Here is a 12,794-nt window from a genome sequence, read left to right as displayed (position 1 = left end):
ACTTCATCTGTAGTGAGAAAATGTATCCAGTTTTTGTTTGTACAGTAGTTTCTATCAAATGGATTGGTAGAAGGAGGAGTCTCATGAACTGAGTATGAATGTTCATGGGAGAAGAAAGCGTAATGAGGCCTCAGTGTGGGAAATGTGCAATATTTGTTTCTTTCCTTTGTCTTGTTTTGAGATGAATATGTATATTGTACAAACAAGTGACAAGTTGTTCGCAAAAACAACAAAATCACCAATGTCTTCCATTAAATGATGTATAGTTTCATCCGCTTGCTTTAAGGTGGCGGGATTTGTAGTGCCAGCATAAACATGGCCATGCATGTATGGTAGCGATGCTTGCTGAGTTTAATAGTCGTAGTGACATTCAGTATATGCTATAATAAAATTGTTTAGAAAATAAAATTAGGCCGATAATGATTTCGTTAATAACCACCATGGATGCCACATCTCGATAGACTTGATCAAGAGGTGACTAGGTGAGTCATTTTCACCTGTGCACTGCTGAGTTTGTTCATTTTAGCTCTTAATAGAAAAACACCATTGTTTATTCACAGGTAATCACTATTAGTTAATAATAATGTGTTGTAGCATGCTGAGGATTAGAAAAATGGCGGTTGGTATTGACGTGCGGCTAGCCATGCTGAAAAACATATATGTTTCATAAGCACTGTGTGAGTTTGTCCTAGTTTGTACTGTGCAAAATTAAGTTGACTCAGATCAAAATGACAGTCCCTAACGGGCAGGAAATATGGCTTGGTGGCTTAGAAGATATTACAGGTGTTGAAGTGAAGAGTTTCATTTGATACCTGTTTTAAGATAATTCCTCATTACGGAAATAAAACAGATCCTGAAATGTTATTTGGGCTGTAATAATCGGACACAAAGAAGGATACAGTATCCTCGTCCTGATTAGATAGGGTAACCTAGAACTGTGTTTGTATTCATACCTCTAATATAGCATTCTCCATCAGGTTATGTTGTCTCAGACTAGAGCTGTGGGTAGATTATTCCTAGTAGCAGAAACTCTAGATTTTAAAGTAACATGTAGTTTATTAAGTGGCATATAGCAATTATCAAAGCATTGTAATGTAGATAAATACCTCAATGACTGGAATGCAAACTATATTTTTTAAATATACTCAAAGATATGCAAGCCATGATGTGTATTAAGTTCAACGTTTAGAAGCAATAATCAGTTTATGCATGAATTATAGTGTCGGAATAGTTCAGTAGTGTTTGTGAAATAGAAATCTGTAGCATATTTGTGACAGTGGTAAGTGTTTGATCCAGAGCATCCCATTGCTCATATTTCGTAGTATAGAACTAGCTCTTAACAGTCCCATTATTCATTGACACCAAATAAATATGTGAAGGTAGCACCAAGGGTCTGACAAATTTTAAAAAACTTTTATATTTTGGACAGGTGGAAGAAAGTTGATAGGTGGTAAATATATATATGCAGGGCTTATGCCCTTCTATTGACTTTGCATGTTTGCATACAAAACCATTGTGGAACGCACATAAGCTGTATGTATATTTACAGCTTATTTTCATTAACAGCAATATGAGCACTCTGATGATTCATTGTCTCAGTGAATCCTGGGTAAACAATATACCACAAAACTAAAAAGATCCATTGGGTATTAACTACTATTTTTTAATAAGAGTGCAAAAAAACATTTGCTGATGCATGGTAAAAGTGGATAAGAAATGTTTTGTGCTGCATGCAATAATTAAACTTTGCTTGAACATATTTATGCAGAAACGTTATAAATCTGAGTGGACCAATGTTGTGTCTTTCTTTTCAAATGCATGAAATCCCAAAGGTTAATTGCTACTGTAAATTATTCACAGATGTTTTCATTTAAAAAAAAAAGTTACTTTTTTGGATTTGTGTATTGTATTATGAAAATGTAACAAGTCTGTGTTTCAAGAGGCAACATATAGTACGTTTTAGCAAAACTGACAATTGAGTTTAAATGGGATAAAATGAGAAGTTCTTTTTCATGTTCAATGCAAATAGTGCAGAACATAAGTTTATGCTTTGACCTGATTTGCGTTGCTTATTTTGCCTCTGAATGTGAAACTCTATGCTTAGTCTGATCTATGCACTACAGATGCACCCCGCATGATTTTGTACAAAAAAAAATTACATTTTAGCAATAAAAAAGCAGCATGGTGCCAATCATAAACGTGTTGATTTCTTTCTTTATTGTTATTTTTTCCATTAGTGTAAGGGACTACATTAGACATTTTACTTTAATAATAATAAAACATTATATACACAATTATTTACCGTTATACAATTCCTTTCTCTGCACATATGTAAATAAAGAAATACAATATGGTAACCAAGTTTGTCACATTTTTAAACATTTTCAAAGAATGAAACTGTCATTCAATACATAATACAAAAATATATATACTTTATTTGAAGAGTTACAACAAAACAACTGTACATATTCCATGTCTGGCATTTCTTTAGCTTACATTGTGTGTGCACAATGTTTTCATCATTCCCTCCAGAATCTTCACCTGCTTCAGCTGAGCTTCTAAATCCTGCTTCAGCTAGAAAGTGGTGAAAAAAATTCACAAATGTTCAACCCAAATGACTTGAGCAACAACTATAGTATAATTTAATAGAATATAATGTTGGTTCTCTTCTGTAAAATAAACTATATATGGGCAAAATACTCACCTCTTTAATATTTTTGTCCATGAGTCTGTGTTTGAAGTTGACCTTGGAGGCTTTGACACATGTGCCACTTCTTAGCATGTAGCTAAAACGTAAAACAATATGAAAAAAAAGTGATGAAACCAGAAAAAAAGCGATGTTAAATGAATGGATCACCAAAAAATTAAAATTTACTCACTCTCAGGCCATCCAGGGTGCAGATGAGTTTGTTTCTTCATCAGAACAGATTTTGAGTAATTTAACATTACATCACTTGCTCACCAATGGATTCATCAGCAGTGAATGGGTGCCATCAAAACGAGAGTCCAAACTGCTGATAAACATCTCAATAATCCAGACGACTCCAGTCACACAAACGCACAGCTTTTCACTTCACAAGACATTAATTGATGGATTTGAGTAATATCGATATTGTGATGTTTTTATTTGCTGTTTGGACTCTCATTGTGACGGCAGGCATAATGTAATGTTACATTTCTCCAAATAAGAGGAAACAAACACATCTATATATTGGATTGCCTGAGAATAATTTTCATTTTGGGTAAACTGTTCCTTTAAAGAAATGCACTTGTTAGTGTGCAAATTATTATTTCAGACTACACCCACCAGTTTATCAGATCTTTTTGTAAACAGAAGAGATTTCTTAAAGCAGACAGGTGTTCTGGGGTGGAGTGAAGAACCAGGCCAACAGCACCATGACAACCAGCACAGTTAAGGACTTGGTAGGTGCTACAGAGAGAGAAATCACAAGATAATGGGACATCCAGCACATGCATGGGGGACATAAGCTGCAGTAGTTGAAATCAACAGACAGCAATACTTACGAGAAAGCCAGATGTCCTTTCAAACTCATCTCCAGCTTTTTATTCACCCTCACATCCTCAGTAACTTCTGCAAAGTTTCAAATGGAGCGGTCATGCACGTGTTTGGTGCCTTTTTCATGACTGCACCCACATCTGCACAATTTTGAGTCTGCATGCATTCAAAAGTATTCCCAAACCCACTTACTCAGACAAATGATACTCTGAAGGCTCTGGACTTCCCCACAGATGCCGAGAGAGTCTCCAAGTACTGTGTTGCATGTCATGCATTGTAGGACGCTGCAATTCCTATAGTCTACCATACAGACTTCTCTGTCCTTCACTGCTCTTAGCTGATCTGTAATCGAACTAGTCTGTGTCGAGTCACACGGACTGATATCATAAGAGCTTTCGTGAAAACTTCGAGTGCTGTTCGACATTATTACATGCGCAGGGATTGTCGCTCTTGCTCACACAAGTTCAAAAGACGAATCCACGATTATTAATTTATCCGCTCGAACTTTTAGGTGGCGGCGTGGCGCCCTAAACCGCTCACTCATAACCCGCCTTTGTTGAACCCTTTAAGCCAATCAAAACCAACGAGACATAAACGCTACTTCTTATTGGATGTAGTGCAGCGTCGTCATAGGCTTCTCAACCAATCGTCTAGCGCAAATGGCTGTTTTTGAAACACGTTAATTTTCAAACGACAATCCCACCTAAAAACAAACCGAGCTGTTAGATCTATTTCGACAATCGTCAATTTCAACATTACCGTTGTATATCTGCTGGTTTTACATCGAGTTTATCCACAATATGGATTTGGATTCGCTTAAATATGCGGAATTGCAGCGTCTCGCGAAAGAGGCTGGACTGAAAGCAAATGTGAAGGTAAATCGCGTTTACTACGGTAAACTGATGCAGTGATGTTTGCATGCAGCCAGTCCATGTGTACTAAAGGACCTGTATTGTGTACATTGCATGAGTAAAAGTAACGTTAGATTTATCACGTGTGTTTTTATACGGACGCTGTACTAAGTACGGTCACTTCTTTAGGTTTTGGGTTATATTATTGACGTTTTTGTGCTAACGTTAAATTACAACCCTTTCATTTAGTTTGCTGCTTTTATTGTTTCCTGCCTTTATCAAATACTCAGTTTTTACTTGTTTCTAGGCTGAAAAGCTGTTGAAAGCTTTAAAAGAACACTTTTCGCAACATCAACAGCAGACATCTGAGAACGTGAGTTTTATTTTTTATTTTTGCATTGTCAGCATTTTCTGAAATGAGAAGAACTGTTGTAACAATTACACTGCACTGTTTGCAGGGAAATGATGCCGCCACCGCGGACGCGCACGATGCTGCCTCAGCGGTGGACGAGCAGGGCGCGCACACTGTAACGTTTGTGACCGAGCGCCGGGGAAAAGGCCGTACCGCTAAGAGAAAGCTCAGTGACTCCACACCTGCCACTGCTCAGGTATTCATGAGCATATGTACATTTTCATTTTCAATCCAGAATCTTTTATCATTTACATTTAGATATGCACGTTATATCCACGTTTTGGGTTTTGTAATTCATTTTTTAATATCTAATATTTAGACTAAAGAAACGCCGGCAAAAGAGGAGGGCCGAAGGGGCTCCAAGAGGAGGAAGGTGTCCTCAACCGAGGACACACAGACTCCAGTTCCACCTGAACCTTCGACTAAAGAAAATCCTGTGGAGAACAGTCTAGAATCTGGGGAAACCAATCCAGACTCTAAAGATGCTCCTGCAGAGCCAAGTGTTAAAGGTTAAAACTTGCCTTGATTTTAAGTTGTTCATGTAGATGTTATTAATTAATTAAGATCTAATAGATGAGAGAGATAGTTGCCTTTTAATTTGTTCCTGCACAGTGTGTGTGGTGTTGACTATTAAAATGTTTATCTTGCAGGTGTGGGGAGAAGAACAGTGGGTAAAATCCCCCGTCTTGAGGGTCTGATGAAGAGAAAGCCTGCGCTGCGGCCGACAACTCCTAGTAATAAGATCCTTCCAACTTTATACACTAAAACAACATGTATTTTCCAGTTCCTGTACTATTCAAAGACAGTTTCTTGTTCTTGTTAAGTTCACTGTTTCACTTGAGCTTATTTGACATATGTAACCAAATATTTTGAGCTCTGCCCTTGAGTAATGTGTTTGCAAATCACTCTCCCCAGACTTCAAGAAACTCCATGAGGCTCACTTCAAAAAGATGGAGTCCATCGATTCTTATGTCCAAAGGAAGAACAAACAAATGGAGGTGGTAAGGAATTCTGTCAAGGAACTGAAGGTAAAAATGAAAGTGAAACCCTGGCCTGTCAAATAATAATAACCAGTGTTATTGTCATTAAAGGGATAGTTCAAAAAATATTCTATCATCATTTACTCACCCTCATGTTGTTCCAAACTTGTATGACTTGTATTATTCTGTATAACATAAAAGAACATATTGTGAACAATGCTGGTAACCAAAAAGTTTTGGTTCCCATTGACTTCCACCGTATGGGCAAAAAATAGTTCCACAGAAGAAAATAAGTTTGGAATGACATGAGGATGAGCAAATATGACAAATATTTAAATCTTTAGGTAGACAGTCACTTGAATTAAACAATTTTTGTTAAAGTGCCCCTATTATGCCTTTTCGACTATTACCTTTCATGCAGTGTGTCATGTAGCTGTATGTGAACATAAACTATCTGCAAATCCATACAATCTTTTCTATGTGTTGACAAGTCTCCAGGGCTGTCATTCTGTCAAGGCAATTGGCGTTTCGTTTCCGACACACCCTGTACACGGTAGACCAATCCAGAGCTGTAGAGAGACCAATCACAAAGGACTGCACCATCTGACCAATCACAGCAGTGAGGGCTCACACAGGGCAGGGGTTTAGAGAGATTGATTCTTTGAACTGCTTCGCAGGAGTCGTTTATGAATCATTTAGATATGAGGTAAAATTAAATCTCTTTTCTGAGAAAACTAACATGTTTTTTGACCTTGCATGCATTTAAACCTGTTTTAGGAGACTCATAAAACAATATTAGCAACCTTAAAAATGGCATAATAGGGGCACTTTAATTGCAATTAAACAAAATATAAATATTAGATGAAAACTTAAACTAAAATTAATATAAATGTTGCCTTTGCAATAAACTGAAAAAAGTTTGTTAAAATTACAAACTGGAAAAATATATAACTGACACATACAAACAAAAAAATGAATAAAAGCTCATTGAAAATATTATATATATATATATATATATATATATATATATATATATATATATATATATATATATATATATATATATATAATCTACAGTAATACTGGTTTGAACAATGTAGTTTGAGTTCCAAATGTTTTTTTTTTAATAGGTGGTTTATTTTTGTAATTTCAGACTCTGTCAGAAAAGACGCTGATGAAATCGGTTGAAACAAAGACTCAAACTGTAAGTTACCAAACAGCTTGAATATCAGCTGTAGTGTCTTCATGATTCACTGTGAATTCACATACACCCTTAAGTTATGTCAAATAGTGACATCTTTATAAAACCGTGGAGGAAAAAAAAACATTTATCTTGTTAAATGAGAATTGTATGTCGAAGACTTTGACCTGAATTATAAGCAAACTTTGGTATTTTCCCTTTAGAAGGTGCCTGCAAGCCGAGTGTCTCTCTTCAGTCCTGGAGTGCAAGAGAAAAAAACATTGGCAGAAAAACGCAGGCTCACTCAGCAATCTGCCAGCAAGTCTGCTTTGAAGGACAGCGCCACCTTCAGGCCAACTGTCCTCACCACTAATAAAATCAATGTTCGGTAAATACATCAATGGGCTCGAATTCATTTACGTTTATAATGCTTTTAGTATTGAAATTGCTGTGCTAAAGCCAAGCATTATGGAGTTTAAATAGAAAATAATGTATTATTATATAACAAATTATACAGCTGTACTTAAATGTTTACTTAACTGCTGCGTTTCCATCTCTAGGTTCTCACAAACCACTCACGATAACGAATATAAGCGTTCGCTGGTAAAGACTCCAGCTCGTATGTCTCCTCTCATCCCGCTGACTTCCACTCCAGGGAGGAAATCTGATGTTCATACTAAACCTGAACTTAATAAAAGTGTTGGTGCCATTAATACACCTGGTAAGAGGAATGCCACTACACTGCGCTAGTCATTTATCAAAAAAAAAATTATGACGCCTTTGTTTTGTTTTTGAGGAGTTACTCCATTTGTTTTTAATGGGAACAACAGTGAGTCAGTCACCCCTAGTATGACCAAGAAGAGCGCATTTGATCTGAAGGCCAGTCTCTCTCGTCCACTCACCTACAAACCGCACAAAGGTATGTCCACACTCAGACAAAAATATGAATTAAATGCCCAGAACTAACATGTCAGACAGTGCTTCCTTGAATTGAATCTGCTTGCTATTCATTGTCGTCTTTTATCTCTGCAGGAAAACTGAAGCCTTTTGGAGCTCAACAGGAGAACACAGCACTTAATAAATCTCAGACTGTTCCTTCACACCAGAAAAACTATAAACAGCACCAAGTTCAAACCAGGTGAGGGGCTTATTTTAGTTGTGCATTGATTGGTCACTGCTGTTCAAAGGGTTGGGGTTAATATTTTTTTTTTTTTTTTTTTTTAAAGAAATTAATACTTTTAGTCAGCAAAGATACATTTAATTGATCAAACGTAACAGTAAGTACTTTTACACTGTTACAAAAAATTCTATTTCAAATAAATGTTCTTTTGTACTTTATATTCATCAAAGAATCCTGAAAAAAATGTATCGAGGTTTCCACAAATATTTTCTTGAGCAGCAAATCAGCATATTAGTGTGATTTTAAATTTTAATAATATTTCACTCTCTTACTGATTTGACTGTATTTTGGTCAAATAAATGCAACTTTGGTGAGCATAAGCGATTTAAAAAAAAAAAAAACTTTTTTTTTTTTTTTTTTTTTTTTAAATCTTACTGACCCCAAACTTTTAAACTGTACGTGTACATTTGAATTTATTGTGTCTCATTGTCTTGAATTAAACTCTTACACTCATACACATTGAATATTTTTTTTCATTTTAACTTTCAGAGAGGAGCGACGTGCCAAGCACACAGAAGACCGAAAAACAAAGAAAGAGATGATGTTGGGTGCTAGACGAGGTCTAAGCATGGCCTAACTCCAGTGTTTTTACTGTTTTATTATCTTAGACTCTCACTGTACATGTTTCGCTTTCATCTTTTGTCTGTTTTATTCCAAACTTTTGTACATATCTTGCTCATCTCTAAATGCTTGTTTTTTTTATACGTTTATATGTTTTAAATTGTTTTTGATTTGTGTGAAAAAGTTTTTGCCCTTTTATTTAGTATGAAGTACTTTATTTAGTATTTTTACTGGGCTTCAATTTATTGTAAACAAAGACAAAAACAGTAAAGTCACTCAAAACATTGGTCACACAAAATGTTTATTTGAACTTGAGTGATATTCATAAATTATCATTTTGTACTACTTTGTTTTAAATGTCATTGTGTGTGTGTGTGTGTGTGTGTGTAAAAGATTTTGGCCTTCAAAAAATAGATCCAGTTAAGTTTTTATTAATAAAGCTGTGTCTGTCTGTTCTCTACAATTGCTGAATGTTGTTTAATCCAACTAGACCTCTGGGTTTCTCTTGTAAAGCTCATATGCAAACTCCTCTGTGTGGGCAAGGTCATTGCACAGACCAATGAAGTCAATCTCAAGCTGAAATGGGCCGTCTGCCTTATCTCCCAAAGTAAAACCAATACTCTTTACCTAAGGGCACACACAAGTTTTGATTTAAAAGTCTGAGGTATGTTGTAATGAATTTCCATCACAATGCTCTCATAAATATATCATCAGAGGAAAGATAAATATTAAATGCTCATATCAATTACTAGATAAACTATGAGGACACGAAAGCGGTGCTGACCTTATCTAACCAGAGGACATGCTGGTCATCCTGTATTCTTCCCCGGCTGGAAAGGAAAAACTTGGAGAATGGAATCTGTAAAAGTGTTTTACAATTAAGTTTGAACAAAATGTTACAGCCGTTCAAAAGTTTGGGGTTAACATTTTTTTTTTAATTGATTAATAAAACAATTTAGAAAAACAGAATTTATTTGAAACAGGAATTCTCAGTGTTTCTGTGCTGAATAATTAAATAAACAAATATATAAAATATCTTATTGACCCCAAACTTTTAAACAGTAGTGTAAAACAGATTCATTTGGATGCACTTTCAGATGAACTGCAGATAAAGTGTGTTTTGATGTTCAGTTTCTTAAGACCTGCCTTGACATCCTGCCAGTAGGGTCCCCCTCTAGTGTAGAGGAAGTAACTGTAGATGTCATCTCTCTGATGAGAAAAGAAGGTCTCAGCAGACACATTTACCATCCACGGTCTTCCATCTCCCCGGATACGCATATGTAATGTATTGAAACTTGACCAGTCATACTGCTTTTTTCTGTCAAATGAGGCCTGCAAAAGAAAATAATTATTTTAAAGGGCAAATTACATGTTATTGCTCTTTTACTGCTCACGTTAAAAGCATGTAAATTGATGCAAACAACCTCTAAAGCTGAGTTTCTATTTATTATGTAACATCCAACTCATGAATTATAGAAGTATAATGTACTTTTCTTTATAAATTGAAAACACACCTATAGACTACCAAAAGTTTGACTTTAAGAGTTTTACAAGATTATTACAAGGATGCATTAAATTGATCTAAAGTGACAACGACACTTATATTAACAAAAGTTTCTATTTTAAATAAATACTGAATCTTTTGAACTTTCTATTCATCAAAGAAAAAAGAATCTTAAAAAAAATGAAGGTTCTCACAAAAATATTAAGCAGCACAACTGTTTTGAACACTGATGATAATAATAAGAAATGTTTCTTAATATGTACCAAATCAGCATTTGAATGATTTCTTAAGAATCGTGTGACATTGCATCCATGGCTGCTGAAAATTCAGCTTTTCCATCACAGGAATAAATGACATGTTAAAATGTATTAAAATAGAAACATTTATTTTAAATTGTAATAATATTTGTTTTTTTTTTAATGTGTTTTTAATCAAAGCCTTTGTTAGGGTAACTTTTGAATGCTAATGCAAATCCAAGATTCTGTCTAAACCTTGTTTTTCATGCAATTTTTACAGATCAGATGGAGTTTAATAAACAAAGGAAATATAAATTTAAAATGGAATAAGTAATCATATTAATTTCATCTACACTTTTCCATTATATTTACAAATAAACTGGTGGCTATCAATGTCCTGTAGAAAGATTAGTGCAGAAATAAGAAAACAGGAATAAATACATACGACGTCTAAAAGATGATGAAAAAGGAATTGAATTATAGATCAGACGGAGAGATGTTGGATCTCGGCACTGACCAGCGGTTGTTTGGAGCGCAGAGTGCAGTATCCACTGTATCGAGTCTCTCCATCACGGGGAGGCGTGGAGCACAAGGTCCCGTACAGCAAACATGTGGTGTTGTTCCTGCCCAGTTTGATGTATGCCTCACTGCGACCCCCAATCTCCTGATCGGATGACACCACCCACTGATTGAGACTCTCCGGTCCACGGAACTCCCACTGGACACGTGTCTGTTCCAGCATGTGCTCTATTAGCGGCCTTCCTTCAGGTCCAGTCCAGCGCTGGACAAACTCATCCTTAAGCAACCCAATGTGCTTCTTGATACCCTCGACACCTTTGGAGAAATCAAATCGTATCTTTTGCCAGGGCCAACGGGTGTCTGGAGGCTGGCCTGGTCTGCGGTAATCACGCTCATAGATGCTCCTGGTGCTCAGTATAACTGGGCATCTTAGGGTAGATGGCAATAACAGAGTCCGTCTGTGAATGACACCATAAACTCCAAACAGAGTTTTTAATGTTGTCTTTGACGCAGCCATTTGCTAGTAGTAGCTCTTGCGATCAGATCAGGCATCCAGTAGAATCTTGAAAAAAAATGAAAACATCATATTTAATGAAATGCCTTTTTAAATTTTTTTTATTTACCATCATATATCATGTCAGTTGAACTACTGGATTCAACTGTTTTCACTAATCCAAATCAAAATGTCAGTTATCTAAAGCAGGGGATTTCAAACAAGGGGTCACAACGAAGTTACAGGTGGTCCATGTTCATTTAATCATTAGTAGCCTTTTGTCAAATCATTACACTGCAAGGTGGAATAAGAAATTATTTCTACAAGTATTCAGTTATGGATTAATAATCCAAAATAGCAAGAATAAATCATTTTTGCCACGGATCTCCAAATATAATCATCCTCATGCAAGGGACTCGCATCCCTAAATATATAGTTTCTAAATGTCTAAATAGTCTAAAATAATTAGATAAATATTACAATATAATAATGAAAACAACAACAATTAGATTAAAATAAGTAAATAATAAAAATAGATTAAAGTACATAAATTTGATATAAATTAATTATAAAAATTAATTTAACAGCAGTACTAAAGTGAGGTTTTTTTTAAATAATTAACTTAAAACTTAAACACTAAATATTTTCCAAATAATATTTTAAATTGGTTTATGGCATATCAATGTAAATTATTATTACATTATTAATATAAATTAGGTCTTTATAGATTAATCTATATGGCTGCCTTTTAAATTTTAGGATTAGGTTCCTTCGTGAGGACGATCATATTTGGTGGCATCTAAATGACTGAAACCCCTGGGCTAAAGAGCACCACAATGGCACATAATAAATGTAAAAAGCCCCTGGATATCTTACAGTCGTCTCTTTTTGTTGCAAACACTTACACGATGTCTTGAATTAGCAATAGGAATAAATCACCTTTGATTTTATATGACATTCACAAGTCAAGAGCCACTGCGTGCTGTTTTAGTTACATACAGCTATGTTAAAAAACCGAGTGTAACCACGTTTATCATAGTTAAAAATACCTAAATGAGTAAGTAAACTTCAAACATGGCTTGAAAAGTAACTACGTCTTCTCACTACTCATTTGTGACACTCAAACATCCCATTACGGTCCGTCATATAATCTGTCCTTACCTTGGACAAGCACACGTGCTTAGGGTCCTACCGACAACAAATATCTGTCGCAGTTGATTCCCAAGCACTTCAAATTTAGCGATTGACACATATCATTATGATTTTCGCCAACTGTATGCATACATATAAAGTATAATTATTAGATACAGTACATTTGTGACCCTGTTTATGTAGTCGTGTGTATGAGAGTGACGTGTGCG

General features: G+C 35.4%; 3 protein-coding genes across 5 annotated transcripts; 1 reads left to right on the top strand and 2 right to left on the bottom strand.

Moving 5' to 3' along the window:
- Positions 1–2,412: 2,412 nt before the first annotated feature.
- Positions 2,413–4,087, bottom strand: oip5 (opa interacting protein 5). The gene is made up of 5 exons (XM_019114044.2): positions 3,710–4,087; positions 3,526–3,592; positions 3,308–3,430; positions 2,705–2,786; positions 2,413–2,574 (listed from the first exon to the last, which is right to left on the bottom strand). Exons 1-5 carry the CDS (start codon positions 3,939–3,941, stop codon positions 2,488–2,490), a joined length of 591 nt encoding a protein of 196 aa, XP_018969589.1. The 5' UTR covers positions 3,942–4,087; the 3' UTR covers positions 2,413–2,487.
- Positions 4,088–4,184: 97 nt separating this feature from the next.
- On the top strand, positions 4,185–9,144 carry LOC109100603 (nucleolar and spindle-associated protein 1-like). 2 transcript variants are annotated; one of them, XM_042769230.1, is made up of 12 exons: positions 4,185–4,392; positions 4,676–4,741; positions 4,827–4,976; positions 5,100–5,289; positions 5,431–5,514; positions 5,696–5,808; positions 6,914–6,964; positions 7,168–7,328; positions 7,501–7,661; positions 7,737–7,859; positions 7,973–8,078; positions 8,610–9,144. In XM_042769230.1, the coding sequence occupies exons 1-12, from the start codon at positions 4,318–4,320 to the stop codon at positions 8,695–8,697; spliced, it is 1,368 nt and encodes a 455-aa protein (XP_042625164.1). In that variant the 5' UTR covers positions 4,185–4,317; the 3' UTR covers positions 8,698–9,144. The 2 variants fall into 2 exon arrangements, with proteins under 2 accessions (XP_042625164.1, XP_042625163.1); XM_042769229.1 differs by having other exon boundaries at positions 4,186–4,392; positions 7,165–7,328.
- Positions 9,097–12,784, bottom strand: ndufaf1 (NADH:ubiquinone oxidoreductase complex assembly factor 1). Of its 2 annotated transcripts, none has more exons than XM_042769241.1 (5): positions 12,595–12,784; positions 10,939–11,502; positions 9,828–10,013; positions 9,466–9,540; positions 9,097–9,308 (listed from the first exon to the last, which is right to left on the bottom strand). In XM_042769241.1, exons 2-5 carry the CDS (start codon positions 11,455–11,457, stop codon positions 9,168–9,170), a joined length of 921 nt encoding a protein of 306 aa, XP_042625175.1. In that variant the 5' UTR covers positions 11,458–11,502; positions 12,595–12,784; the 3' UTR covers positions 9,097–9,167. The 2 variants fall into 2 exon arrangements, with proteins under 2 accessions (XP_042625175.1, XP_042625176.1); XM_042769242.1 differs by lacking the exon at positions 12,595–12,784 and adding an exon at positions 12,373–12,533.
- Between the last annotated feature and the right edge of the window lie 10 nt (positions 12,785–12,794).

Source organism: Cyprinus carpio, chromosome A13, assembly GCF_018340385.1.
Source record: "Cyprinus carpio isolate SPL01 chromosome A13, ASM1834038v1, whole genome shotgun sequence".
Lineage (NCBI taxonomy): Eukaryota > Metazoa > Chordata > Actinopteri > Cypriniformes > Cyprinidae > Cyprinus > Cyprinus carpio.
The sequence above is the reverse complement of the archived record's forward strand: the minus strand, read 5'-3'. Positions and strand labels throughout refer to the sequence as shown.